Source organism: Natator depressus, chromosome 3 (assembly GCF_965152275.1).
Source record: "Natator depressus isolate rNatDep1 chromosome 3, rNatDep2.hap1, whole genome shotgun sequence".
In the NCBI taxonomy this organism is placed as follows: Eukaryota; Metazoa; Chordata; order Testudines; family Cheloniidae; genus Natator; species Natator depressus.
Window position 1 is genome coordinate 204,465,129 of NC_134236.1, and position 13,536 is coordinate 204,478,664.

At 38.1% G+C, this 13,536-nt stretch overlaps 1 protein-coding gene across 4 annotated transcripts in view; it reads right to left on the reverse strand.

The window, feature by feature from the left end:
• Positions 1–13,536, reverse strand: part of RALGAPA2 (Ral GTPase activating protein catalytic subunit alpha 2) — a 297,122-nt gene that overhangs the window by 24,727 nt on the left and 258,859 nt on the right. For all 4 annotated transcript variants that reach the window (XM_074949738.1, XM_074949737.1, XM_074949736.1 and 1 more), the window contains one exon: positions 946–1,067. In XM_074949738.1, the coding sequence (XP_074805839.1) occupies positions 946–1,067 (122 nt within the window). The remainder of the gene's footprint in view (positions 1–945; positions 1,068–13,536) is intronic.

Consider the following 13,536-nt stretch of genomic DNA (forward strand, 5'->3'; position numbering starts at 1 on the left):
TTTTCAGTTTAGATGTCAGAATATAGGGAATAAAGCAGATGTGTTGAAACATTTATACAGGGTTGAAATAATTAGAGAGTGTACACCCAATGGGTGCAAAGAAGGGATTAAGGAATTCATCAGGCACTGACTGTATACTTTTCTGCAAGAGAGGAAAATTAATCCTTTGGGTGCTAGAAACCTACTCTTCAGAATTAATGTTTCCTTTTAAAACCGATTTATCAAGAATTATTAAAATGACAAAGTAGCAACTGGTATCTTACTGACCTTAGAAGTTAACTTAAAATCTTGTTATGATGTTAAGAATATATTCACTGAGCTTTACATAGATTTCCATCTTTCAACAAGATTAATGAAATAATTGTTGAAATAGAGTTTAAAAATGAGATTCCTATCCAGGCATTGGTAGGAAGTTTGAAATTTGTCCATCCATATATCAAATATTAAAAGGAAAATGTTAGCATACTGTATTACTATTATAATATTCTAACCGAACACTATCCTTACATTTCTTTTGCATTAATCCCTGACCCTGGTATCTCAGCAGCATAATCCCCATTTAGCATTAGTAGCAAAGGCTTCTACTGTGAGGAACTATTTTTCGATAAGTAAGCACCAATTCAGGCATTGCTTTTGAACAGCATATTCCCAGCTCAGCAAGAAACCCACACTCCTGAATGAACCAGAGCACATTACTGAGAGAAAGTTCATTAACCTTGCTAGATTCGGGGGTTAACAGGATAGCTGAAGAAAGGAACTGAGTGAATAGCTCTGATGCAAAACAAATTAAAATGAATGTCATCATTCCTTTTGATATTCATTAGTTGATTCAGAGGGAGAATGCTCTTCTTAAATTTGCAAGCATTTATCTACGAAAAACAGGTGTACATCTGCTGCTCAAGTGCTTCTTAGTGCTAAACAGAAGAATAACATACAGAGACTCACCAGTTCCACTGACAGAGTAGCTAGGAGAGGGAGAAAAGACCTGAGCTGCAAAATCCTCAAATGTCATTACTTCTTTGTGATTCTGGATTATTGCTTCAAGATACAGAGCTCTTTCCTCATAACTGCAATACTCAGGTTAAGGAAATGCACGTGCAAAATTAAATGCTGTTACACAATGTCCTAGAATGCTAACAGTTCAATCCATACAAACACATGTAGAGAACTACATCATTGGTGTGAAAAATATGCCTTTCAAAATTTCTTTAAAATATTTAAGATTTCTAAACATAAGCACTGAACTGTAATAACACTGTACTTTTTGAAATTATTTATCATATCAATAAATTTTTTTTACCTTCAACACAAATATTATTGAAAAAGGCATGGCTTAGTGACTGAATCCAAGAGATCTCTGAAGTTAGTGGGGATGAAAACAAAGACCCTAGAAGTATATTCCTGGGGAAAAAAAATGTTATATTTTTAAGGTGAAAAACCATAATGTCAACAGAAATGTATTTCATGTTTAGCATGCTCCTGATAGATAATATTTGCATTACAATTATTCTTTTCATCCTACCAAAAATAATTGAATTGGGAGTACAGGTTATAGGCAAAGGAAAAGAATAGATGCAACTGATCATTGTGCTACTTAAAATAAGGAAGTATACAGCATTGAATAAGATTCCTCAGCATACAAAGTTTACATTAAAGTTATACTGTAGAAGATATCATTGGATGTACTAATAAATTATACATATTAATAAAATAAGACCTTGTATTCAGTACAGTCTACATAATACAGACAACAAAGCAATCTAAACCAAGACTATTGCCTTTTAATTAAAATTCGGCAACCTGGAACATGCAGCATTCAAATGTGTAATCAAAAACCAGTCACCAATAAAACTTACAAGCGTAACAAGCTGAAGCAACTTTCCAGCTGTCTTAATAGGACCCCTGCTTGCGGCAGCTTTCCACAGTGGAGAAAGCAAATCTTTTCCTTTTGTGTGCAGCTTCTGTTTTCTCAGAAGGTGAATCATGCATTTCCAATAACAGGATAACGTCTGAAACAAATCTACAATGGACTGAAGAACCTCACATATGACTTTATGAATTAACACTTGAAGAAGCCAGTATGACATCTCATTCCCCATTTCCTCATTAAAAACAAAAAAAAAAAGTTTTCAGATCTTCATTGCGTTTTTGTCATGTGGAAAAGCATTCTAATTCTACGAGATCGCATTAAGTAGGAGAAAGTGCCAATTCATAATTACCAAAATTATGAGAAGATGAAATAACACCAGTGACTCAATATAATGTAGGTGATTGGATTTTTTTTAATTGAAAAGCCTACATTACTCATTAGAATTATTCCAAGGTGCAAGTTTGTAGTTTCCGCTACATTAATATGATACTTTAAAAATGACTGAACATTCTTTTCAATTCAGAGTAAAATAATGCAGCATTAGATTTCTAGTGCTCCATCTCAGTGGGGATAATCAATGTGTTTATGTCTTAATCATATGCAAGTTAATGTAGTCACTGGGGTTAAAAGACATTTTAGGAAGATTTTTATGCTAATGGAGACAGATACACATATGATAAATCCTTCTATAAACTTCCTTTGGGAAACCGAAGAAAGAAAATGAATACTTAGCATTTCAGAGATTGCACCTGCTGACAATTTTATTTACTTATTTTCTTTTAAAGCCCAGCAGAACACATTCCTGATAGCACAAGTATTAGGCTGAGTGTATTTGGGGCTGCTTCACTATTATAGGCTGAACTCCTGATGACTCTTGTTAATGAATAGGCTGCCAAACTTCCTAAGAGAGGAGGCACACGCCTAGACCCTATTCTAAAGGGACTGACTGATGCCATTCACATCTCATTATGAACATGCTTATTCTGCACAGCACTTGGCTGTTGCCAAGGCTCTGTATTCCATACTGCCACAGCAAGCCGCTGGTCCTGTTAACAGCAGGATGTTAGGCCTGAGTGGCCGTCTGGCGAACAGGCACTCTGACACTAAGCTGGCACGTGCTGGCGCAGCAGGAGCAGACCAAGGCGTGACAAATTACTGAAAGAGCTAAGCTAAACTTATGGCTGACAACCACCTGAGCCTTAGGACCTCTATGGGCCTGCCATCAACTCTCAATTCATTGCTCACCCTTTTAGTCTGCAGTATGCTTGTGGGCCAAGTTTAAACAAGGCAGATACACTATAAAGGCTTTTCATGCTATGCCTAATAATATCCTGCTGTTTAATGAAAGGCCTTGCACATCTAACACATAAGCATACAATGCAATAAACCATTGCTAACAAAACAGAAGTTCCTATGTATTTTCCTAAAATATTGCATGGAAAGATAGCAAGATGGGGCCCTTGCTATGTTAATTCATAAAAAAATGAATTCTGAACATTCTTATTTAGGATGCTGAAGATGTCCCTAATATAGAAAAAGGCAGAGGAAATATGTCCATTATCTTACAGTAACAACATTAACAAAATAATACATGTATGCAGACTAAGCAAACATTCAGAAATCTACAAAGATTTAACATGCTTGAAAGGCCTAAAAGAACATTTCAGTTCAAAAAACCAAAACCAAACAATTTGCACTTGAATTTCTTGCGTGTGAAAGATTAAAAGCACTACCTGTAGCTCAATCCATGCACAGCATGGGCAGGTTTTGTGCAAATTTCCCCACACGACTGTTCTCATGCATTTTATTCTTGAATTTAACATATTTTTTATTCCAGTTGAAGACTACCAAGAGGGCCAAGTTGCAGTGATTTTTGTGTTGTAGGCAGAAATCCACTAGGGACTAGACAATGATCAAACTCATTTTCACTTGTAGCCTAAGCCATGAAATATTAAATGTTTAAATGAAAATGAACTAAATTCACTGTTACCTATTTTAAATGTGCAAAAATATTTGTAAAGGCAGTCTAAGAACAAAAAACGGTTTTATCAAGGACACGTAAAAATGATAGCTTAGATGGAAGGTAAAAACCCTAATTATTTTAAGGGAGACTATAGAAGGATTATTAATTATAGTATATAGTATAGTACAGTAATAAATAGAGCCCTTTGACAGTAATATATTTTTTAAATAAAGGTAATCCTAATAAATATATAAATGGGCCATTTTCAGGGAAATTTTCTCCAAAGCTAAATATCTAAGCACATAGGCTGGGATTTTCAAAAGGTGCCTAATGGAATCAGGTGTCCAAATCCCACTGAATTTAAACAACAAATAGCATGACTTCATCCTGAATGCCTGTTAATCACTCAGGCCAGGTCTACACAAGGAGAGCTTTGCCGGAAGAGCTATATTGGTATATACTACACTGGCAAAGTGCTCCAACTGTGGACACAGTTTGTACTGGCAAAACTACACAGGTTGACTATATTTTTTCTGGCATAGCTTATTTCAGCCCTCCCAGAAAAATAAGTTATGCTGGCAAAAGCACAGTTTTGCCACTCTGAGTCGACACTAGGGGTTTTTGCTGGCACAGCGTTGTCAGTCAGGGATCACACCTCCTCATATATCTCACTGGTAATGCTACACCAGCAAAAGTTTGTAGAGTAGACCTGTCCTTAAAAAGACCTATAATTGTCCAAATGAGTATTTACCAAAGGAAAAAAGGAGAACGGAAGGATCATTTCAAGAACTTTTGTACTGCTACAGGTACTCTGGTGATTTACTACTGTTTATCAGCTGGAGTAATCTGTCATAGCTCCCTTGTCATAACCACACGCTTATCAGGATTGTTTCTGTTGGTAAAGGGAACAATGTCAGGTGGAGCTCAAGAGAAGGGGAGAGTAGCTACAAGGCGTGCTCCCCTCTCCACCTGAAAGTCCCTTTGCAGATATGTTTGAATTATGTGGGACTAGAAAGGGTGGAGACATGGAACAATCATTAAGAAAGCTGGCACAGAAAAAAATCAACAGGTCTACTTCACTAATAATGAAAGATCAGTTCAGAATGGGATACAACATGATGAGAAAAAAAGAATACTCTGCGAATAACAGGAGTGATGAAAAGCAGACAACAGCTAGATGGCTATATACTGCAGCAACCTGAGGCCTGAAGACAGAAGGTATTCCAAAACATGATACAAGTGGAAAATAAAGGAATCTAGGGAGAGACTTGAGTATCACAATGAAAAATGTGTTCACTTAACTCCACAGATTGGAAGGTTTACTATCTACTGTCAACACCTGCCTGCAGGAATGGGGAATATTATTAAAGCTTTCAGACTATTTCCTTTAGGAAATAGTTGATATCAACAGCATATTTATATATAGTGTGTTTCATCCCAAATGATTTCGGAGTGCCTTATCAACTCATACACACACATTTTTATACATATACTTTATCTAAACACATACATTCTATTTACACACACACACACAGTACACTCTTTGGGGGTAGGGACTGTATTTTTTGTTCTGTGTGTACAGCACCTAGCACAATGGTTCCTGGTCCATGACTAAGGTTATTAGGCAGCACAATAATACAAATAATAAATAATCTCTCTCTCTCTCTCACACACACACACGAAATGAGCATTAACTCCACACCTCAGCTCTAGACTGAACTGCTGCAACAGACAGAAACAGACTCCCTGATAGACATTTCTAAACTTGGACATTTAAAAACCAGGCCTTAACTTTCTGAAAGTCCTGAACGTTTGGTTTTAGTACTTGGATTAGGCTAGCTGTGGAGAGCTTGGATGCAGACCCCTCTCCAATATTTTATTTATATTATATATATATACACACACATTCATATGTATATGTATATGTTTCTATTTTACAGTTATTTTGGTGTGCCGCTCTTGCATACATATTATATATATATAAAATGTGTATGCAAGAGCGGCACACAAAAATAACTGTAAAATAGAAACATATACAGTAGACAGAGCCATTATTTACCTTATGGTAAGTGTAGTTTTTCGAGATGTCTGCACATGTGTATCCTACTCATGGTGTATGGGCACCCCAGCACAGTAGCTTGGAATGGTTTCACTAACAGTGTCCTGTAGGGGTCATGCTTGCACTCTTCATTCTCTTGTGCTCCCCTACCGAAGGCAAAAAAGCATGATATCCCCAAAATATATAAGACTCTGAGTTGTGGGGAAGGAGGGCAGGTTGTGCGATCCACATGTGCACAGTTACTCTAAGACAGTAACCACTCTTTCTTCTTTGTGTATGACACATGAAGGAAGGTTTATGTAACACTTTTAAAAAAGGCTCCAGAGGTGATCCTGGCAATTACAGGACAGTGAGCCTAACTTCAGTACCAGGCAAATTGGTTGAAAAAATAGTATGGAATAGAACTATCAGACACATAGATGAATATGTTGGGGAAGAATCAACACGGCTTTGAGACAGGGAAATCACACCTCACCAATCCGCTGGAATTCTTGAGGGTGTCAACAAAAATGTAGACAAGGGTGATCCAGTCGATATAGGGTACTTGGCCTTTCAGAAAGCCTTTGATAAGGTCCCTCACCAAAAGCTCTTAAGCAAAGTAAGCACTCATGGGATAAGAGGGAAAGTCTTCTCATGGATCTGTAACTGGTTAAAAGACAGGAAATAAAGGATAGAAATAAATGGTCAGTTTTACCAATGGAAAGAGGTAAATAGTGGGATCCCCCAGCGATCTGTACTGGGACCTATGCTGTTCAACATATTCATAAATGATGGGGAAAAGTGGGGGGTCAACAATGAGGTGACAAAGTTTGCAGATGATACAAAATTACTCACGATAGTTAAGTCCAAAGCTGACTGTGAAGTGTTACAATGGGATCTCAAAAAAACTGGGTGTCTGGGCAACAAAATAGTAAATGAAATTCAATGATGATAAGTGCAAAGTGAAAAAAAGCACACTGGAAAACACAATCCTAAGTGAACATAAAAAATGATGGAATCTAAATTAGCTGTTACCACTCAAGAAAGAGATCTTGATGTCATCGTGGATAGTTCTCTGAAAACATCTGCTCAATGTGCACCAGTAGTCAAAAATGTCAACAGAATGTTAGGAACGGGCTAGGTTATAAAACAGAAAATATCTTAATGCCACTATATAAATCCATGGTAGTCCCACACCTTGAATACTGCATGCAGTTCCAGTCATCCCCTCTCAGAAAAGATGTATGGGAACTGAAAGAGGTATAGAAAAGGGCAAGAAAAATGATTAGGGGTATGGAACAGCTTCCATATGAGCAGAGATTAAAAAGACAGATTGTTCATTTTAGAAAAGAGACAACAAAGGGGGGGGGGATAAGATAGAGGTCTATACAATCATAAATGGTGTGGAGAAAGTGAATAGGGAATTATTATTTACCCCTTCGCATAATACAAGAACCAGGAATCACCCAATGAAATTAATAGGCAACAGGTTTTAAACAAACATAAGGGAGTACTTCTTCACGCACCACAGAGTCAACCTGTGGAACTCATTGCCAAGGGATATTATGAAGGCCAAAGGTATAACTGGGTTCAAAAAGTATTAGATAAGTTCATGGAGGATAGGCCCACCAATGGCAATTAGCCAAGATGATCACGGATGCACCCATTCTTTCAGTATCCCTAATCCTCTGATTGCCAGAAGCTGGGACCGGACAACAGGTGATGTATCACTTGATAAATTGTCCTGTTCTGTTTATTCCCTCTGAAGCATCTGGCACTGCTCACTATCAGAAGACAGGATACTGGGCTAGATGGACCTTTGGTCTGACTCATTTATCAATGATAAAAGGTGAATTGGACAGCTTGGTAAGGTTTCAAAGGGGGGTTCCATTAGAGGAGAAAGCACTAGATTTAAATCCCATGTTTGAGTATTCTTTCTTACACGAGGAAAAACTCAAATCAAGCCTCCCAGAAGTCTGCTCACTGACTGATGAGAGAAAACAGAACCTCCTTTTACAGGCAGATGAAATGCTGATATCACTGCCAAATATACCTTAGTTAAAGCAACAGATAGACTCGAGTACTTTAAATATAATAAATAATCCAAGATTATTGAAATAAACCACTAAGAAGAAATGTGACCCTTTGATACTGTCCATAATAAGAAATACTTTTATTTTGCAGAATGCATAATTCCTTTAGAAAATTTCCTGCTCTAAAGTAAGATATTCTGTTCTTCTGAAGAACATTCTGTGTCTAATGTAGACATACAGAATCCATCCAAGCTGTGAGATGTAGCAATGCTGGATTTGGGTGAAGAACTACGTGGATGAGAAAGCTTCATCATATAAAGAAGAACCATGTGGAGGACCAGATGAATCCTTCTGGTGTATCGATACCTTCTCATCACTGTAAATTCTGTTGTTCTTATCTCAAAATTATAGTAGATCTGGTGCATAAACTTCAGTAGGATGTACTGCACTGCTATCTTCCTGTCCTTCAAACCACTGCAAAGCAATTTCCAATGCACTGAAGTCATTGGATGTGAAGAGATGTTGACTTTTTCCTTCCTCAACAGCACTTTTGTTGTATGATTTCCCCCTTCCCCCGGTCAGGAAAAACGGTTCATATAACTGGTCATTTGTAAGACTGACATTCAGAAAATGGAGATTCTACTGTAATTAGAAATGAAACTGCTGTGGGAACTGAGGTAGGCAGAACATAGTTGCCCAAAGCAGAAGCTGAACATTCTGCTCTCACAAACTCCCATTGGCTCTGCATTCCTTACATTTGGAGATCATCATACTTTTAAGTCTCATCTTACAAATAAAGGGATTCTAGACAGCAGTTCAGGGTAACATTTAAATACTTTCACCAACATATGGAGCATGAACACCATCACACATGCATATAGCTGACGTGCCATTATTTTTAGGAAAACAGAGTTAAACTCTATGAAGGTCTGTGCATAGGGAGAGGAGGGACTGACTGACCACAATATAATTATTTGTACTGGGGTAGTGCGCAGGAGCCCCAGTGACGGACGAGGACCTTATTGTGCTGGACTCAGTCCAAACACAAAACAAAAAGACTGTTCTCCAACCAGCCCTATGGGCTTTGCCAAGCAAGCTAATGCTAACTATTAGTATTAACCTGTTAGGGTTCCCATCACTGGTATGAATTCCACCCTGAGAGGGGACTTCCGAGTATGTGGCAAGTGGACAAGCTGAGAGGTAATGTGGAGGCAGAGGGCTCCCCTCACGTAGATGGCTTATCCCCTAGAGGGCACGGCCAATTTGTTTAACTCACTCTTATCCATTCAGTGAGCTGGCAAGCTTTGCCAACTGCAAGAAATTAGGAGGACATTTCAACAGTCCAAACTTGGAGTTTCCAGCTTCCGACATAGGAATAACCCACACAGTTGATTATCTGGCCAACAATTATTGCAGACAAGATCAGGGAAACTCTCGTTTGTGATGACAGATTTCCTTCTGTCGGTTTTTCAGTTTACAGGATACAGAAAGAGTACGAGAGCTTACTGAGCTTTTATTTGTTTTGTTGATTGCTTCTTCAAGACTCCAGTGCCAAAGAACAACTGACTGGTAATATCTACCACCCATCCACATTAACAATTATATCTTTTGGGCATTAAATTTACTTTCTCAGTTAAGTGTAGGAGTGTCCACAGCATGCCTCTTGATGTGCAGCTTTAGAATTAGTCGTGGTAAAAATAAAAGAGGCAAGTTTTTATATTACTGGAAATAGCAACAGCAGGACAAACATGGTTTGTTAAAGTTTTGCCATCTAATTTTCATCCTAGGCACTGTGATCCTGTTCTCAATAAAATCAATGGCAAAACTCCCATTGACTCTAGTAGCGCAGAATCAAGCCACATATGCTAAAGGAAGCTGACTCTTTGTTCCTGAATACTCTGAAGTGTTCAGCCTCAGTTCCCATGTAAAATCACCAGAAGGGGAATCACCACACTCATATCTAAAATATGCACTAGATAAAAATGCGGTTAACAGCCAGTTAAGCCCCACCCAAGAGCTGGAATATGGATGTGTATTTTAGTTGTCCTTTTCATCGAATATTGTGAAGCTAAAACATCCTTATTAAATAAAGAAATTGCACAATAAAAATAAAATACGAGCAAATATGGTACCTTATTAAAAAAATGGGGACTGGAACACTTCGGAATTGCAGGTCCGAAATATGAATGTAGCTTTACATTTTATTCAGCAACCACCTTACATTGTCTTGCAAATGGCAGAAATGGTTCTCTGAAGAGCTATTAACCATAACACCAAATTAATGTAGGAAAACTAATATGGATATAAATGTTAGGGGGTTACCAAAAGGGAACAATGTAGGGACCACAAAAAAATATTTCAACATAAAGTGTTAGTACACAACCCTTATATACCTAATCAGCCTACTGCTCTAAGCACTGTAAAAACATATCATGTCATACTTTAAAATACAATGTCTGATGGTCGATTTATGTGTGAAACTCAATATGCTTGATAGGCTTGCTATCAGTTATGGTCCAGTTACTGCCACTACTGCATAAATTTAACTGAAAACTTTTGGGGGAATTCTGGTTGCATACACCCTTCACAGAACAGGTGCAATTAAACCACATTTGTTAACAGTTACACATTTTTAAAATTATATTTTGGGTAAATAAAGCAATGCTTTCCATATTATAAAAATATCAGATGCTGGACCTTGTAAAATGAACAAGAGTTTCTCACTGATTGAATTTCACCCCATATTCTTAAACATCCTATCAGCCCTGCACAACTCCCTGAGTCAATGGCTTTATGTGAGGGACTAGGTGGGAGCTGAGAATGAAACTCACTGCTTCAACCCACAGTCAGGCCACAAGAATGTAATGCAGCCCCTCTGTGCAAGCTACTCCAGCCTTTGGGATGTAATAGCTGTTGCTGTCCACAGTGGAATTGGACTGGCTTAGAACAAATACTGTTGCTCCTCCCTAGTCTTTCCCTTATTCAGAGCAAGCACAGAGTCCTCCTCTGCAGAAATTGGGAGGTGCAGCCACCTTGCCTGCACACCCCCGCCCCACACACACGGACTTACATTGGACAGAGAGCCTTGTGCTGCCACTCCATACTACGTTTCTCCTGCCCATGAGGAGCACATGCTTTAGAAAAACTAGACAAAGCAGCAAACTTAGAAGGAGGTTTTCAAAGGCACAAAGGGCAGTCAGGTGTCCAGCACACATGGGCTTTCAATGGGAGTTAGGAAACTTTGTGCCTTTGGAAATCTCCCCTTTAATATTTTCAGCAGCTAACACCTGAACCATTTGTCTGTCGTACCTGTAGATGATGCTGTGAACAGTGAGAACTCTGCTGTACCTTTTCAACTGTAAATTCCTATATGTCTATACAACCCCTAAATACAATGGGACCCCATGCCCAACTGGGGTCTCCAGACACTATCATAATATAAATAATAAAAGTAATTATATATGGGAATGTGTTGAACTGTTCAGCAGTAGTCTGTAAAATGTAACCTGAAGGGATACCGCATGTTTCTCAATGATGATTAATTACACTGGCTTTAAAATGAAAATAAGACAATTTTATATTAGAAGTCTAACACCTTGGAAGAGGAATAATGTAATAACAAAAACATATCGTGGCTGCCCTTAGGTGAAAAACTAAGGCGTCTGCGCTTATGTGCTGAAATGCTCTGGGCCATCTGCTCCTGGCTCTGGTTCAATCTGTGGTAGCCCAAGATGTGCTAAGGACTACCAGTTTAGTAGGGGATGCTTCTGCCCTTCTCTAGGATGTCAAGAATATGTGGTAAATTAGTCATCTCAAGTGCTTCGGGGGGAAATGTTTCAAAGGGATTAAGCGTTATAAATTTGTTTACTACTATTCCTTCCTTGAAGGAGACCTCCTGGGAGCAAATGCATGATATCATCTAGATGATTCATTTCATGATAGCATTGAAAGAGCAATGGGTTACTTTCCTGGTACCATCCAACAGTTCTGCATTTTCATTGCATTGACGCATATCCACCACCTTTAGGTGTGGTTTTTGTTCTCGTTCTTTTAATTGCCTTTGTAATCAGCCACTTTTATTTGTACAGCTATCTGTTCTGCAGAAAACCATCACAAATGCAATTTATCTTCATTATAAGTTACTTCTCTTATTACAGATCATTCTTAATATAAAACTCCCACATACTTTGGAAATGATTTTCCACTGCAGCATTTAGAAGGATTGAAAAAAGAAAAAAATCTGTCAAAAAAAATTGTGGTCAAATCAACAAATCTAAGGAATAAAAAGACTGAGATCTCATGAGACACATTAAATTTACCTTAACAAGAAAACTATATGTTAGATAGACTGTATTTTTCATTTTAAAAATATTATGTAGGAAACAGTAGAAAGAAATCCAAACTATTAATACTTATGATTTTATATTCAGACCTCTAATACAAAGTTGTCAAGCTGTGTGACAGACAAGAATAAAATACTGTAATTCTGAGAAAAAGATACTAATTCCTTACTTTTAACTTCTCTGTATAATTCTCCATACAAAAAGTATTTGTCAATTTGACAAATAAAAAGCTTATTCAAATAACTTGTACTATTAAAAATCAAAATGAATAATAGGGAGCAATCCTAGCTAACAACCCGTACCTACAAATACACTCCCATATAAACTGGCACGCCAAAATATCGTCATTGCTCCAAGGACTTCAATGGGCTCTGACAATTTACACCAAATGCACTTCTGTCCCACTGATTTCCCCCTACTATTCAAAAGCAGAGCTCATAACCCAATACATCTCTTCTCCAGGCCTGAGCTTTGCTGAATAGAGATTGCTAATTGTCAAAGGCACTCTAGGTGATGAAACAGAATGGAAGCAGCTGGAAAAAGGCAACAATATCTTACTCAATTAAAAGACAAGAAAACTTTTTGAAACCAAGGGCTGGAAGTGCTGTAGGTGAGGAATGGGCGAGCGCCTGGTTTGCTCACAGGGACAAACTCCTTGGTGAGATTCTTCCCAGTCTTATCAGATGGTCAAAAACTGTATGTGATCAAGGCACCAGTAATGTTACCTACCCCTCACTTCAAGAAATGGAGTCCACCACAAAACAGTCGAAACCCCATCAATTTAAGTGATCTGGACTACGTTACAGAAAAAGTACTATATCCCCAGTCTTCCAACCACTATGCAGTTGAGAGATCGCTCCCACCCACCTGAGAGCTGTGTGGTGGTAGCTATTTGGACCCTTTCTGTCAGGGCCATCAACCTGGTTGTCAGCGGTCTAAGAATGGCAGTCTTATGAGAAGAAAGGAAAACTTTAAAGAAACTCCATGCTAATGCATCAGAAAGGAAAATACATAATTGTAGCTGTGCACAAGACAGATAGACAAGTCATAATAATACCTGTGCTACATAAAGATAATGCATTAAGAAAACAAGCCAAAAGCTGCACAACAAAATGGAACTTTTACACCTGAGCTATAAAGAGGGAATTTGTTCACACAAGGCATTGCAAATGGCAGACTCAGTCTTCTACAAGCTCCATATTCCACTTAGTACTATGGTCCCTCTGCACCCCACTGGTGAGGTTTTAATCACCATAGTTAAGAAGCCAAATCTGCCTAAGGAATAAAGT